The following is a 17,442-nucleotide window of genomic DNA, read 5'->3' as shown; positions in this document are numbered from 1 at the left end:
TAGATAAAACATAAAATGACCTCACAAAATTTTACTTTACTGCACAAAAATATTGTACAAGAAAAACAGTTTAATGGTTGGAATGTTATTGTCTGGTCAGCCAACGTATAATGTTTGTATTACTGACTTGTTCATGTTTTTTTGTTCCTTTCTAGTGGACACTACTGCATGGATTTAATAATTACAAAGGCCATAGCAAACCTACCCATTTTATACTGTTTTACTGTACTTAATGCCACAGGTAAAGGTATAGCTACATTTGTTTTTTTTTGGTAAATGCAAGATTTGAGTTGCTCTACATGCAAACGTGTCTACCTGCTGCCCACATTAACTGGAAACCATCTGAATTGGTTGCTGGACTGTCAACTGCATGTGGTACCAAACCTGACTGATGTGCTGGGAAAAATCTGTGAAGTTTCTCCTATTCTGTGCCCTCTGCACACTTCTGGAGTTGTCTGAATGTGAATGTTAAGCCATCCTATTTGTTATCTTGGACTACAGAATAAGTAAACCACTCCTCACTTGGATCTCTTCAACAAAAAGTTTAACAAAAGCCATACTCAATCTACAAAAATGCTTTGTATTTTCAACATGGCTTGCTTTTCTCAGGCACATGTACAGGTATTTTGTACTTGATGGCACTTATAGGGACAAAACCCAGGAAATGTGCACGCATTGCTGTAAATTACTACATTTGGATGTATAAATATTCTTACTGTCCCAGCAGACTTGCCTTAGTTTGGTCCAAGCTGTATACATCTAATGTCCTATATACCAATTGACCCTACTACTGGTCATGGTATTTACAACGGAAGGCTGATTTTAGAGTCAGTGACTTTTGGACAGAACAAGCCAAAGGTAAAATGGTATCTGCTAAACTTTTACTAAAGTGAATGGCATTTAAAGTGCATTTTTATTTCACAGGAAAAGTACTCCAATACCAACTGGGTATTCTACAGCAACCAAAACTGAAGGGACATGTATAGTAACTAAAACTCTTTTGTACCACAACTCTAAAGAAGCTATAAACAAATCACTGGAGCTGTTATGGTGTGTGTGTTCTGACCCCAAAATTACTCCATTCGGCAAATTTGTAGGAAAGAATCACTTTCAAAGGTCAGTGTGCCAAAACTCCAATGGATGAATCACCCAATTATTAGCAAGCAGCTTTCAATTCATGAACCTTGTACCAGAATTTGTTATATCTCCTTCGTATGAAGTGTTCAAAATGTGAAACAGAGGGTAAGCTCTCCTAAACCCTAAAAAGAGATGGGGGAACCTAATAGCAAAACAGAATTGTGCCAGGCATACTAATGTGTGATTCAGACCACCCACATCTATGCAAAACTGAACATAATGAGAACTTAACGGAGAATATAGAACTAAATTTAAATGTTGAAAAACTGTTTAGGAAAGCTGCATGACCTATAAAAATGATTTGATAAAGCTGTCCCATAAAATCCCAACTATACAACTATTGGATGGAGTTTGCACACTAACCAGTGTGTTTTGCCATCTACTAAGCAGTGACTGAATGTTAATGCCGTTCTGACACAGTACAATGTATGTGGTCACTTACACATTGGAAAACCCAATATTTTGTATATTTATATATTAGGCAACACATAAAAAAATAGGCTATGAATATTGATTAAAAGCCCCCAATAAAAAATAAAAATCAAAGCACTTGTACTCACAGTGTACTAAAGAAACACAGTCAGCCTCTGTATTTATTATTGTAGGGTATTAAAGCTGCAGGGTGCCATCTTACCAGGCACCAGTGTTGAGGCGGTGTGATGTATTGGTTGAGGATAGCGGAGACATAGTTTTCCAGCTGGGAAATAGCTTTTCGTTTTTTCTGCTGGTAGTCCTCTTAGGACAGCACCTCAGTCCAAAGGTCCTTCTGTCCATAAAGTGAAAGAAAACGAAGGTGCATGGTAAAAGTCAGTTTCTGACGTCGTCTCCCATTCCGCACACAGCACACTTGCGCGGGGTGTGATGTTTTGGACACACACCAGTGTCTTACATATACAAAAGAACTTGTCTGCTATATCACTGGAGGTGAGATGTACATTCCAGGAATGTTTCTCCTTACTGCGTAGTAGGCTAAAAAAGCTTTATATTTGAGTTTGGAGTGTAGAATAATCGTTATATCCAGTCACACCCAGGAGCCGACAGCCAGAGGAGCCATCAGTCTGTATTGCAGGCAGAGCTATGATTATACATGACTCCAGAGTTGGCTTCACAGTGATGTCTCATTGGCATGAGGTCTGGAGTTCTCCTCCTCTAGTAAAGCTATTCTCTGCTTCAGCATCCGCACTTGGGTCTCATGTCTCTCTACCATGGCCATCATTTGGGACTCCAGCTTCTTCAGCTTATTCTGATGCTTCTTCTTCGCCTTTTCATATGCTGCTACTAGGTTACTGTTTAGAGAACAATTTCAATTATTACAAAACCAGATATTTATAAAATAAATATGATGTATAATATATCTGCCTTTCCACATAGCCCACAGCAGACGGTTTATTAGGAGGCCTTGGGGCCCTACCTTAGGTACAGTATTGTGCTTAGTGCTCCCCAGGCCAGACCTGGTCATTTGGCCCACACTATAATATTCAGTTTGCTGGCTGATTTACTAACATTGTTCAATTCAATCAACTTTTGATTTTGCGATCTTAGAAACCTTGCAGATCTGACAAACATTTTCCAACATGACCAATGAAGGTTGTTTTGATTCTACACTCAATACTGATCACTTTTTGTCGATCAAATTCAGAATTGATTGTTGATTGAACAAGCAAGTCAACCAATGTAGCAGCCGAAGAATTATCCTGCTCGCTCATGGTGTGCTAATACACAGATCACAAGGGGTATACAAGCTTATTTCCTAAATGGTCTCAGGATCTGGTACTGACCTGTTAGCTCTCTTCAGATCATTGACAAACTCTGCAGATTGCTGGTGTCGGACCTCGCTACTTTTGGTGAGTCTTTCCAGGGCACTAACCAGCTCCTGTGCTCTGGACTTCAGCTTCTTTTCCCTGCAATAGAAAGGAATATTTCATATTAGACCGCATCAAAACACTTTTGACTACACCGATCCAACTAGACAGAGCTTCATTTATTATCGCTACTGATTTGCATACAAGGAAATTGGTGAAAAATTGGACACAGAGGACAAAATCTATTCTAAAATGAAGAAAAAAGGTTTGGCTTAATATTTATATACTTTAGGAAAATAAAGCTGTACTGTCAGACTGTCACATACAATAGAAAACACCGGTGACTATTGTGTACTTTGTGTGCTTTATAGCTGTTAAAGATGTGAAATGTCATGTTCACATGTGACCAGCAGATGTCACAATTTCCTAAAAATCCCAGCACTTAATTATTTAATTTTTTATTCAATATTAAGATATTTAATAATCCTACTAGCAATGTGCAATTCTATTTTACTATTTAGGACACCAAATGTAAGTGGACTGTAAAACAACTTTTTAAGTAAATGGAACCAGTCACTGAGCTAAGTGGTCCAACTGATAAAAACAAAAAGCACAGCAAAGAGCATCCATTTATTATGACAGTACACGTAACAGAAAATTAGTGATCCTTAAGAACACAAGGACAAATATGTATTTTATACAATAAAAACAACCAACTGCATACAGAATGACAACTGCAACAGTACATTATTCTTCTTCATACTGTTGTGTCCATGTACAATTTTTTGGTGCTAAAACACATCTACTCCAAAAAAAAAAAAAAAATTAATTTTTAAAATTCTGTTTTGTGCCAATATATACCTAACACCCAGTCCCCAACAATAACCATATGCCATCCTCAATTCTAGTGCTGTTATACTCCAAAAACTGGCAAGGATTGTCTATACATTGCATGTTTTTTGTTTTTCAGAACCAATGATATAGTCTAATGTACTCGATCACAATTGGTATTTTTAGTATTATTGTTTTTTTTATTAATATTATTTCATTAGAACAATCTGATCACATCAGCCATGTCTGGGGACTTTGTGCCTGTGACTACACAAATCGCCCACTAGGTGTCACTGAAGGTTATGTTTTGTGACACAGGACCAATCACCTAATGTGTGGCTAGGTAATGCAAACATTCTGTGCAGCTATCCCTGGGGATCAGTGTGTGACATTTACAAATAATAATGATTGTATATATGAGATTGGAAGAGTCTGCTAAGCCCACCTAGATATTGGTGGCCTTGTATCCAGACATCTGCGCAAGCAGCAGATAGGAGGCCTCATTACATCCATACACAGGACTGGCCGGTAAAGGGTTACACACTGACATTACTGGCACCTGCTGCATTCCTATGTAAACCACCTAACACAGAACAGAACAATTCAGAATGCTGGAAGGGAGACAGAATACTACCAATAGTCTCCTTCTCTTCACATATTTTTACACCACATTTACAATTTCAGACAAATGTTCTTTTCAAACAACAATGCAAAATTTTTGAGGGAGCTAGGAGACTTTTTGGAGCACAGAGGGCCATAAGATGAGTTACCTAAAACACCAGCGAGACATTTATTATTGTTATCTGCAGCATCAGACATTTTAAAGCTATGGAAATCCTCCACTAATCACCATACTGACTTCCTCCCAGTGTGCAAAAATGAAGCTTTGTTATACGATGATATCTAAAGCAAGAATGTGATTACATTTGGGACTGGCATGAGGTTGTAATCGCTGTTAGATTTTTATTGAGGTGTTCACGGGGAGGATAAACTCTTAGATTTTGATTAGAGTAGGAGTTGCCACTAGAACAGCAATAGAGGGGAATAATAGGAGTAGAGAGGAACTCCTCCAATAGGGACACTTGTTCCTTTTTTGGAGAAATTGTCTTACAGAACAGGAAATGAAGGGAAACGTCCTGATGGGGTTCCCTATACCGTCCAATATATAAAAAGTTTTGGAATTTAGGGGACCACTCATTCGCAGTAACAAGGATATTAGGGGGTAAATAGAAAGGTTAAATCTCCTCATTAGGGAAAGAGACTGCAACAAAAATCAACCCATAAGCCAATTAAAAATATTCTGGGCTGCGGATTTATTAAGGCTGTGAATACACTTTTTGGCCAACTACAGAATGCATTGCATAGACACAGGCTAATTACAGAGGCCCTAATTCTGACTTTTGTTTTAGGGATATAAGACATCACCAGGGCACAGGATGATCATACAGTACAGTATCCAAAATCATGAAATAAAGAAGATGTACTGAACCATGTTGTGAAATCTGTGTTTAGGAGCAGCAAGTTCTAGAAAGCCAAAAGAAAAAGTATGACAAAGTGATTGCCTATGCTTGGGTACAGACATTTTGATATGACAAGCCTGCTGTGTGCCACATTCTGCACAGTCACTGGAATGGAACATCAGGAAGCAAACACTGTAATTTAAAATTCATCGCAGAGACAGAGATTTAAAATTACATTTCCTCGAGAAGGCAGAAATTGATATTTCAGGCTTCAACCATAACAGCTGAAATCCCAGCTACATCTTTTGTGAATGCCAGCACTGAGCAGCAATTTCGCAGATATAAGGAGAAAATGGGAAACCTAAAATTAACTCCTTACAAAACAAAATGTGCCCAGCTCTGCTGTGTCCGATTAGTACAACAATACCACAGGATCAATTCATTAAGCTGAGCCAGTTATTTTAAAGCTGAACTCCAGCTATAACCTATTTTGTTCACTTCGCTTCACTGTACATGTAAAATTTACATAGCGTGCAGCATTCTCCCCAGAACTTTTTTTTAAACTGGGTGGGAAGAAGCTGTAGTGACCCCTGTATTATGATTTAATTTTTCAGTAACCACCCAAAAACAGCTGGGTGGTTACTGAAAAGTCCTGGGTGGTGCACCTGGTTAAAGGGCCTGGGAAGAACACTGCTCTGCATTACAATCTGTAGAATTGGACAATTCCAGTCTCATATCCTGGCTGATGGACCTGAAAGTGCCCTCCCACCAACCATGATCTGCTTGCATTGAATAAAGCAGCACAGAGATATAGTAGGAGGATGTCAGTGGATCCAAATGTAACAGAAATAGAAAAGTCTATTTACCAATTTAATTTGCATGTTGATGAAGTTGGAAAGGAGAAACTGAAGAAGGCTAGATATAAGCAGAATAAATTTAAACCTGAACTAAACCCATCAATACTCACCTGTACCCATTCTAACAGGTGTGGACATTTTCTCTGTCCATACACTTACATATGCTAGGTGTGAAATCCTTTTTACATGAAATGGTTATTTAACCACTGAAAACCTTCAGTAAACACCTCATAGAACTTCAAAAGTCAAAATCAGTTGGAAGGTAATTTATTAAATATTATGTTAGTTTTAGGTTTTTTTTTTTTTTTTTAACTATTTCATTAGCTTTGCTTAACCCCCCAGCGTTCTAATTCCATCCAAATTTCCATGCAAAAAGCGTTACATTTTTTTTTTTTGCATGAAAATTTATTTTACATTGTAGGCTGTAATTCCTAGGCATAACTCACCGAAATATGTCCAAAATTTAATAAATTTAATCAATTTAATAATAAACTTTAAATAAAAAAACACAAAAATCTGTTTAAAAAAAAGGTAAACATGTAATGTAAGTGTACAGTAGCATAAATAATATATATATATAAAATTATATCATTATTATAATTATATCACCGTCATTTGGAAACCCCGAAGATCATCTCTGCATTGCGCGGCTGAAGAATAAAGAAGACGGACGTGTTCCCAGGACCTGCGGGTACCAGCAGGATGACAGGGGACGACAACGGAGCAAGGTAAGTTTTTTTTTTTTTTTTTTTTAGGTTAAAGTTACTGTGTGACTCGGGATTACCGCTATTTGCAGGTAAAATCTACCCAGATGTAAACAAACCCGTGTCTTGTGTCTGCTGCTACAAGGCAGTTATTAAAAGACAATTGCTCCACTGTTGGATTTGATTCTGTGAGCCATAACATGATTTCTACACTGCTCTGCACTTGTGTGGTCACCAAAGATCACAAACTGCTAGCAGACAGCACCTGAAAAAGTTAAGCTGCAATTCAGAGAGCATCATAGCAGTACAAGGTAAGTTAAAGAGCACTTAATATTCATCCTGGAGACATTTCATATACTGTAGGCCCAGCATGTCTAAAGTGCGGCTCGGGGGCCACTTGCGACCTGTGTTCAGATTTCCACCGGCCCGCAGCCTCTGTCATAAAATCAATAATATGCTCCAGCACTGTCGATCACAGTATAAAATACACGCATACAAAAAACCTATTTTATATTTCATTAGAGTTGATCAACCGCCTTGCAATTATGAGACGCTATTCGGCGTGTGTAATCGGCAGGACGGGAGTCCCTATGTGTGCATAGGGAATCCCCTACGTCATTATAATGGGTGTGTGCCACACTGACCACGCCCACTCTAATTTCAAGAACGTGCTCTGCACGGAGCCCGCACTGACACCGGACTCACAGGGAATGTGCAGGGAATCCCTCATGTCAACCTGGTGGGCATGTGCTATGCAGGACCCGCACAGACCACGGCCACACTAACACTGAGTACGTGCTGAATGGTCAGCCCCCACACATTTTCACCTCACCAAATCTGGCCCTCATTGCAAAAAGTTTGGACACCCCTGCTGTAGGCTATCCAAAATCAGAAGGCTTTTCCTTGAATTGTTACTATAGTGTTTGATGATCTTTTTATTCTCAGAATTGCTTGGATTTTTGTACTGTTATTTGTAGATGTCACAGAGTGCTATTAAGGTGTTTATATGCACAAATATAATTTCTATGCTTATCAAGCATTGCTGCCGGATTAGTAACACCATTTACTGTAACACAGTTTAGAAAGCATGTATCTAGGTCAGGGCTGGAAATGATGTATCAGGGAAATTTGCATTCTGCTTTTCATTACCAAAGGCTTAGAACCAGGTGGAAGTTTTAAATATATTTCTGAATATAGGTGTGTTTTTGGTCACTAATTACACATAATATGAAATAACCCAAATTACTTGTCTTAAACCCATAACATGACATGACCTTTACAAACACTGAGAAAAAAAGAAACCAGTCTGTCAGATGGCAACTCTTCCTTTCACATGAGTTTTGTACTCTCCAACAAATTTATGGGAATGTAATTCCTACTTGATGCAGGTCAGATGCAAGTCAGAATGAGGTCAAATGCCATTGTCAATAAATTCTAAATGATGCGGATACAGGCCCTTACCATTGTAATTTATTGCCTTTATATCAAGTTTTTACTACTGCAGTTTGTGTGCTCACCTTTTTAGTGCGCTGGTGAGTTCTGATGTTAGTTCACTGTCATTGTACGTTCTCAGATCAGACAAGGATAATGCAGAACCGTCAATGGATTCCTGTGTGACAAAAGAAATATGTAATAACATCATTCATGATTACCTTATATTGCATGCATAATTAAACCAACAGACAGCTAGTGACATCAAGGCATTTGATTAACCTATTACATAAATGACTTTCAAGTGGATACAGACATTCCAAATAGAAAAGTAATATATCAATCAGTTTAATACAGTGAAGGTAGTAAGACTAGAAACCAAGGATAGAAGCTTGTAATATCCACTCAGGGAAGCTAAAATGTTGATGTGTGCCACTAATCAAAGAACAGAAAACAAAATATTGGACCTTAAAAACCATGTATAGTGTCTTAGAGAACATTCACAGTGGGTCCTCCAACTCAACAGCTACACTGGACTTGACTAATGGAAGGTAAAAAGAATACAACTAATACAAGCTACAGGGAACCACCAAAGGATAGAAAGGTCCAAGTTACTCAAATAAAATTTTATGTATAAGGTAAATATAAAAAAAATATATTACATGTAAACCTGCATTGACCACATATACTACAAGAACACAAAATGCGATCTAATCAGCATAGGAAAAATGTTTGGTTAACACAAATGGTAAAAAACACCCAACTAATCAAATGTGCATTCACCCTCTAAAAATTGGACAATACAAATCCAGGAAAAAAGAAGCAAATAATTTCCCACTTCATAGTACTTCCACCAGTCCAAGACCCCGTTTAAAGAGCTCATTGAGTCCCTTAATTTGGGATTGATATGACGGAAGCCCATCCAGGTGGATCCATGCACTAAACAGACCTAATAAAGATCTTACATGAACACAAAATCTGTGGTCTTACCTTTCCTATCTTGTCTTTGCTGCTGCTGCTGGCTGAACTCAGTGACCGCATCCTTAGCTCTTTCTGCTCTTCCACTTCAGACTTAAGGTGCTCAATGTGAACCAGGTAGGCCTGTTCCTGAGCATCGCGTGTGCTCACTTTAAGTTCTAGAGCTTTCTTTTCTTTCTCTAGTAGGTATAGCTGTGCCTTAAGCTCAGCCATTTCCTCCTGTCATCAAAAGCAAATCATAGGGTTAGCTGCAAGGTCAAAGCAATAAGTGAGTGTCTCATCTCATTTTATACAGAGGTAGCACAATCTTTACACTGGTGTCTTGTATGCCGAGCTCAAGAAATAGCTGAGATGTTTCTTTTTTTTCTAACATTTATTCAAGAGCAACATAACATTTAGTGGGTAGAATTTGTTGATTTAAAAAAAAAATCTGATCATCGCCAAAATCTGACTTTGTATCTTTGCACAATGACATAGAACCACTTTTAAGGTTAGGAGTGGCTATTGATAGGCATAAGTTCTCCTGAGCATGAGGTCCAGGAGCAGATCTGCCTATCCAGAGAAGAGCATGTACAAACTTTTGAACTTTGAGTTCATTATCAGCCCCTGGTTTATTTTTAAGTAGACTGTTCTTTTGTATGGCAGTGGGCTAATTACATTACTAGCTTTGTAGTGGTACCACTGGTGAAATATTAAAATATTTTCCTTCTGAAATATCATAAATTTAACAACCTAACATGCCCACAGCAGGAACTGTCTGATGCCAACACCAAGATTTCGTATTCCTGCCCTTCCTGTGAATGTAGTAGTGTAGTTCCCCAACATCTCATGACCATACCAAAGTCAATAATTGAATTGGCCTAAGCACATTGTCCCTCCCATGCGACAGAACTTGAGATTGGGAAAGAGAGCAAGAAATTTTGTGTTTGGGGGTGTATATGTAGGAAATGCTTTTGATTCAACAATATCCTTCAATTGGCTGTTGCCAAATGACCTTCGCCAAGACCTAAACAGCTGTGAGGATGTAAGCTTTAGGAATATGTAGTTTTTTTAACATTGTTACCTTGTATTTATAGCCATATCTTCAGCTACAATCACAATATACAGTATAATATACATCATTCACTAAAAAGCCATACAAGACTGTAAAATCCCCAGAGGGGAATGCTATGTTGGAGTCACAATCTCCTAAAAGCCACCATCTGTTGATGAAAGTGTGCTTACATTCAGTTCTCTTGTGCTTGGTAAGCATGTCTCCCTTCTCTACAGAGGAGCTGTTATTTGTCAGCATTACAAATGCTTTTACTAGAAATTTGTTTCATCAGTGAATTCCTGCAGTACATTTCCCCAGGGAGTGAGAAGATCACAGCCTTTACTTTAGATATTGTCATGGTACGTCTAAATGGCTTTTGTAGTATCTCCAGGTAAGACAGAGACCTATTCTAACCTACCTATACGAGGCAGCTAAGTAAAAAGGGAGATATATGGTAAAGACAAGAGGAATATTCACTGGGGTAACTCCAGCTATCACCATTGTTCCAGGACAGGCATTGTTTTCTTACTGATGGCAATGGTCAAATATTGTCATGTGCAGGTCTGAGCGCAGGAACAAGGCACAATGAGATGCTGGGAGGTAGGATAACATCTGTCATCTTTCTGCCAACCAACATACGTCTAATACATATGTGTCAAAAAGATTGAGCATGTAGGGATTTTACCTATACCAACTATTTTTATTTTAAGCAATATTCCAAGCAAGGACAAAGCATCTGTATCAGTTGTGCATTGTTTGTAGCTGGACCAGCATCTCAGCCAGATGTGCTCTGCCTAGCCCTGGAATGGGGACACTTTAAAGCATTATCTGAGTGTTTTTGTTCTGTTTCTGTATGCTGAAAAAAATGGCATCCTCTGAAGACAAGGCATAGACATTTATTAAATGCTATTGAATAAACATCACTTACAAGATGTGCTTAAACTGAAAGATCTATTAGAGGAGGAAGGCTCTCTAAAACAAATGAGATAAACAGCTGCTCTTAGGAAATATCACAGCTGCTGTAAATTTTCATCTCCTGTGAAGGGACAGGAAGGGTAGATGCTCTGAGCATTGTCTACTGAGAACATTGTACAACATTATTAAGAGATCTGTACGTCATCTGTGGCCAAGACTGTAACTTTCCCCATCTTGCATGTGTCATTAACCTGTGTCTGAATATCGGATCACATATTCTCTCTATGGATTTACAAACAGAAGGCAACATTTCAGCAGCCTCAAAATATAGAAAGATGGAAGGTAAAATAATTCAAATATATCAGTTAGCTACAGACTTACAGTTAAGTCCATATCAAATTTTTTTTTAATTTATTTTAATTCAGTGGGTTGAACAAAAAGATTGCATAAACATATAGGGAACTAAAGCCTTTTTTTTTTTTACACAATCACTTCATTTCAGGGGCTCAAAAGTAATTGGACAAACAAAAACGATGAAAATAAAATCTTCATTTCTAATACTTGGTTGAAAACCCTTTGCTGGCAATGACAGCCTGTAGTCTTGAACTCATGGACATCACCGGATGCTGGGTTTCCTCCTTTTTAATGCTCTGCCGGGCCTTTACTGCAGCGGCTTTCAGTTGCTGTGTGTTTGTGGGCCCTTCTGTCCGAAGTTTGGTCTTCAACAAGTGCAATGCATGCTCAATTGGGTTCAGATCAGGTGACTGACTTGGCCATTCAAGAATGTTGCACTTCTTTGCTTAAATAAACTCCTGGGTTGATTTGGCTGTATGTTTTGGGTCATTGTCCATCTGTAATATGAAACGCCTCCCAATCAATGTGACTGCATTTAGCTGGATTTGAGCAGACAGTATGTCTCTGAACACCTCAGAATTCATTCGGCTGCTTCTGTTCTGTGTCACATCATGGATAAATACTAGTGTCCCAGTGCTACTGGCAGCCATGCACGCCCAAGCCATCACACTGCCTCTGCCATGTCTTACAGATGATGTGGTATACTTTGGATCATGAGCTGTTCCACACCGTCTCCATACTTTTTTTTGCCATCATTCTGGTAAAGTTTGATCTTGGTTTCATTTGTCCAAAGAATGTTTTTCCAGAACTGTGCTGGCTTTTTTAGATGTTTTTGAGCAAAGTCCAATCTAGCCTTTCTATTCTTGAGGCTTATGAGTGGCTTACACCTTGCAGTGCACCCTCTGTATTTACTTTCATGCAGTCTTCTCTTTATGGCAGACTTGGATATCCATACACCTACTTCCTGGAGAATGTTGTTCACTTGGTTGGCTGCTGTGAAGGAGTTTCTCTTTACCATGGAAATAATTCTGTGATCATCCACCACTGTTATTTTTCATGGACGTCCAGGTCTTTTGGCGTTGCTGAGTTCCCCAGTCCTTTGTTTCTTTCTCATGATGTACCAAACTGTAGATTTTGTCACTCCTAATCTTGTAGCAATTTCTCGGATGGGTTTTTTCAGTTTTTGCAGCTTAAGGATGGCTTGTTTCACCTGCATGGAGAGCTCCTTTGACAGCATGTTGTCTTCCACATACAACCCCCCCCCCCCCCCCCCCAATCAACTTCAGGCCTTTTATCTGCTTAATTGATAATGACATAACAAAATAGCCTTTAGGTCAATAGTCCAATTACTTTTGAGCCCCTGAAAGTGAGTAAGTAATTGTGTAAAAAAGGCTTTAGTTCCTCGCATTTTTTTGTTTCAATCAGTTTTATTAAATTTTCAAAAGTTATAACATAACAGAGAAAGAAAATATCACATACATAAACATAGGAAAAGGAGGACCAGAAATCTCCCGGCACACCATTTACATACAGTAGAATAATACAAGTGACATTTTACAATTGTATAACAGTGCAAATGAATGTGTATACATCCACTAGTACATAAGAACCGGGGGTGTTCCTCGCATTTTTGTGCAATCTTTTTGTTCAACCCACTGAATTAAACCTGAAAGATGCAAATGCATCTGAGTTGTTTCATTTAAAATTAATTGTGGTAATGTACAAAACCAAAATTCGAAAAAGGTTGTCTCTGTCCAAATATTTATGGACCTAACTGTATGTACCAAAGTGTTAAAGCTGCAGGCAAAGAGGAACTTCCAGAATAGAATAATACAAATCATTTGGTCTACTCATCAAAAGTTGGGATAAGCCCAAAATACAACTTTACTGGGAAGTGGCAAAATGTCGGTATTGATCGAGCCAGTCACTGATTAACATTAATAGCTGTAATTGTTAATGATTTTTTAAATGTAATTTTAGGTAAATTCTATTGTGACAATATATATTTTTTTTAGATACTTAGCATTAGTCAGTTACCCATCTCTCAATATTTTGGTCCTCAGAACCCCAAGGGATAGCTCCCATTGGGAATCTCTGCTCTAAGTTGAGATAATTAGGACCAGATGCAGCAAATCATAAGCCTCCCATTATGATTGTTAATGTGTCATGTATAAACCAACTAGGCATATATCCCTACCAAGATTCAAGAATCTGTAATTTTTTATTTTTTTTTAGAAAGTCTTGTATCCCAAGATCTGGAAACTAATCTGTGACCTTTTTTCCTAAATACATAGACACACTTAATATGTTTGTGAAACATTTTTGCTATAAATAAGTTTCAAAGAAAAATAAAAAAACAGACATTACAGAATCATGGGGGGAGATTTGTTTCATCTCCTCCCGAAAAGCTACTTGACTGCCTGTTATCCTGGTCCATTGTCTTTATTACCTTCTGTGTTTCCACCTTCCCCCTCAAAAAATCTTCTGGATCAGGGAAGTAAGAGAATTTCTAGAAATCTATTTCCGTGTACTTCATTGATTTTGAGGTCAGCAAAGGTGGCCTCCGTTTCTTGTGCATGGCAATTTTCTTTAAAACTTATACAGTGAAGGTGCTAATTTCTAACCACTTCAGGCAATAATGCCAAATATCAGTTTATGGTTCCAAATGTAAACACTGCTCCTGAACATCGTTCTGCAAAGCATGGGCAGCAGTCACTTTCATCACACTGGCCCAACTTTTGCATTCTTCACAAGATGTACCAATTAAAGCTTTTGCAGAGATAGTGTTTTTTTGGAAACCTCGCTCTCACTTTTGGTTACATTTCTATTACTAAGATTTATTTTCTTACATAGTACATGATGACATTTTATATGCTATACCATATCATTAATATTACAGACAGCACATAAACAACTAGTGTCTCTTCAGTGTAGAACCACAGAAATGGCTTGGATATCCAATGGCCACCTGCCAATATCATTTTGATATAACCACAAGCCTTTCCGAGCCCAGCTGCCTCCCCACGCATATACAACACACTGCCAGATACACGGAAGACAAAAAAGAATCCAGAAAGCAGGGACCTGAAGCAGTCCACAAAGCAGTGACTTTTTAAATTTGTGACATTTAGTGCCATGTAACAAGCAGAAATTTTAATATGAAACACTAATGCCTATTAAAACCAAGAATAGAGTTTTAAGTAATCCTATCACAAACATGGACAGAGAACACCTTTACAGAAAACTGTCCAGAGATACAGGCATCTGAAATTTTAAGCAAATTTTGCCTTTTCCTGCAAAATTAAGCTTCCAACACTTTCAACTATCTTCAAAGAATGCCGAAGTTGTTGACTTTCCATTTCACATAAGTACCTAGTTTTCTTTTAATTATGATTTACTTTACAGTGGGTGCATTTTTGTTTAAGGAAAAGGATAGCTTTCTTTCCAATTTCTTTATATGGTGCCTGATGCCAATATTTCAAGTAGATATGACCTATGATACTTGTAAATCTCACCTAATATGACCTCACCACCATAACAATTGTTAGAATTAGATTAAATTAAATTCATCTAATCTTTTTTCATTGTCTCCAGTTCATTATGCTTTATTTGGAACATTAAGATTTATGCAGGAGTTTTCATAGTCTAATTAATAGTGCAATTATTTGAGCAAAGCACAAAAATATGACTTTGAATATATTAGTACGAATGACTATAATAAATCTAGCTTAATTAAGACTGCAGTAGAGAAAACTGATTTCCAAAGACTTATTTGCTGCTTATTGTGCTGATGATTATCTTGAAGTGAACCACATTAGAAAATGGCAAGGATGTCTGAGAAGAAAGGCACCATCCTGACATCCACATTACCACACCAACATAACACCTCCTCCCTCTTCCTTGGCAGTGCCGATATCATCACCCAGTCCTTTCTAAATTCAGGATCTTCAGCCATCTAGATTTGCCATGGCACATGGCATGTGCACATATAAATCTACCACTAAATATTTTGTACAGGGGTCTCTCTTTCAGAAAAAAAAGATGTTTTTAGGGTTTCAGGTAGTCCTAAGACTTAACATTTGAATTACACGAGGAGGTGCTGAGAAGTTCCTGACTTTGCCCCCTTCCAGACGAAATAGAAAAATTAGTCTGGGGGCATATGACAGCCTAATATATTTATATCTATGCAAATATCAGGTATTTGCAATTCTTTGTGAGAAGCTGTGATGGCAGAGGTACAAGCCAGTTTCACGTCGTTGGAGTTTTGGGCCGTCATGAAGTTTTTGTTTCTCCAGAGAAAGTCAGCAAAGGACATTCACACTGAGATGTGACAAACACTGGGGGAGAATTGTTCTTCCTACAGCACTGTCAAAACCTTATTTTGCTCATTATTGAGGACCGGCGAATATCCACAAAAAAGATAGCCCAGATATTTGACATCTCACAGGAGCATGTTGGGTTTGTTATCATCACTATCCTAGACATGCGCAAGTTTTCAGCGAAGTGGGTGCCGAAATGTTTGAACAGTGATCAGAAGAAGGAACGAGTTGAAGCCTCCAAAGCTGTTCTGGCCCATTTTGAAGCTGCAAAAAGTCATGGCGTCCGTTTTCTGGGACAAAGACGGTATTCTGTTGGTGGACTACCTACCTCAGGGCTCCAGTATCACCTGACTGTATTATGCTAACCTCCTGGACCAGCTGAAGGAGGCAAATAAGACGAAATGTCGTGGAAAGTTGAAAAAGTGGATCCTTTTTTTGCAGTACAATGCACCTGTGCACACGTCCAACTTTTTTGCTGCCAAATTGAACACCCTGGGTTTCCAATTGGTCCACCATCCCCCCCCCTAATCACCTGACCTGGCCCCTTTGGACTATTATCTGTTGAAACACCTGAAGGGGCAACGTTTTGAGGACATTTCTGACGTCAAAGATGCTGCTGAGAGCTGGTTTGTGGCCCAACCAATAGACTTTTATTTGAACGATCTAGAAAAGCTGCAACTACGTTGTACTAAGTGCATCAGTCTCAGTGGGCACAAGGTTGAATAAATATGTTATTTCATAACTCTGGCTCTCTTCTTTCTAGGAAAGCCAGGAAGTTCTCAGCACCCCCTCGTATGCTACAGGGATAGGGTGAAAAGAATTACCTTATTACCAAATAATACAGTGTACTGGCGGTACTCAGGGAGGAAAGACACATGGACCATTCCCTCCACACTATCCTGCACTTGGGTACTTGCAACATATTTGATCCCTTTATATATCTCAACTCTCTTTTGTGCTGACAAGCCCAAGAAGTCTTTCCCCTTTTTCTGAAACGAATACCCTTGAAATCTAAGCGATTACCCCTGAATAAGGACACGGACACTTACACCTGTCTCTGTGGAAGTACATCTAATCGCTTACGGTATACTTTATAAGTATATATTTATGGAATATATTTGCGAAACGTGTAGGGGAACTAGGACTTATTGAAGGAACGCAACCATATTGTAAAACTTGGTTACCATATCTCTGTACTAATGTACTTGATGTGAGATTTCTGCCAAAATATAAAGAAGCATTATATAATTTAATTCAATAAATCTGTATACATTTCATGTACCTATGTATATTAACTTGGACTTTTGCTAACAACCAAAAAAGACCCATTCTCTCATTTGTACCCAGACTTGGCTATGGGCCTATTTTTGTACTCATTTGAATTAAAAAAAAAAAAAAAAAAAGCACACTAGGGGCTTACAGATCTGTATGCCACAGACTTGTTTAGAAATACATACATGTCCAAAGTTTGGGAACATGGGAACAAGTACATTTTAACTATGAATTACTTTGCATTTTATTGGCTGCTAGGTACAGATTTTTCAGTAAATCACAGTTTCACCAATCCAAATTCGTAGAACCACTCCAGCCACAGACAGCACTTTCTGAAGCCCCACTGTGC

At 38.3% G+C, this 17,442-nt stretch overlaps 1 protein-coding gene across 4 annotated transcripts in view; it reads right to left on the bottom strand.

The window, feature by feature from the left end:
• Nucleotides 1–258: 258 nt before the first annotated feature.
• MCC (MCC regulator of WNT signaling pathway) overlaps nucleotides 259–17,442 on the bottom strand; it is a 159,341-nt gene continuing 142,157 nt past the window's right edge. For all 4 annotated transcript variants that reach the window (XM_072416083.1, XM_072416082.1, XM_072416084.1 and 1 more), the window contains 4 exons: nucleotides 9,213–9,419; nucleotides 8,309–8,400; nucleotides 2,916–3,038; nucleotides 259–2,423 (listed from right to left, as the gene is read on the bottom strand). In XM_072416083.1, coding sequence (XP_072272184.1) covers nucleotides 2,243–2,423; nucleotides 2,916–3,038; nucleotides 8,309–8,400; nucleotides 9,213–9,419 — 603 coding nt within the window. In that variant the 3' untranslated portion in view covers nucleotides 259–2,242. The remainder of the gene's footprint in view (nucleotides 2,424–2,915; nucleotides 3,039–8,308; nucleotides 8,401–9,212; nucleotides 9,420–17,442) is intronic.

This window comes from Pyxicephalus adspersus, chromosome 6 (assembly GCF_032062135.1).
Source record: "Pyxicephalus adspersus chromosome 6, UCB_Pads_2.0, whole genome shotgun sequence".
In the NCBI taxonomy this organism is placed as follows: domain Eukaryota; kingdom Metazoa; phylum Chordata; class Amphibia; order Anura; family Pyxicephalidae; genus Pyxicephalus; species Pyxicephalus adspersus.
Note: the sequence above shows the minus strand (reverse complement) of the source record. Positions and strands in the feature narration are given on the sequence as shown.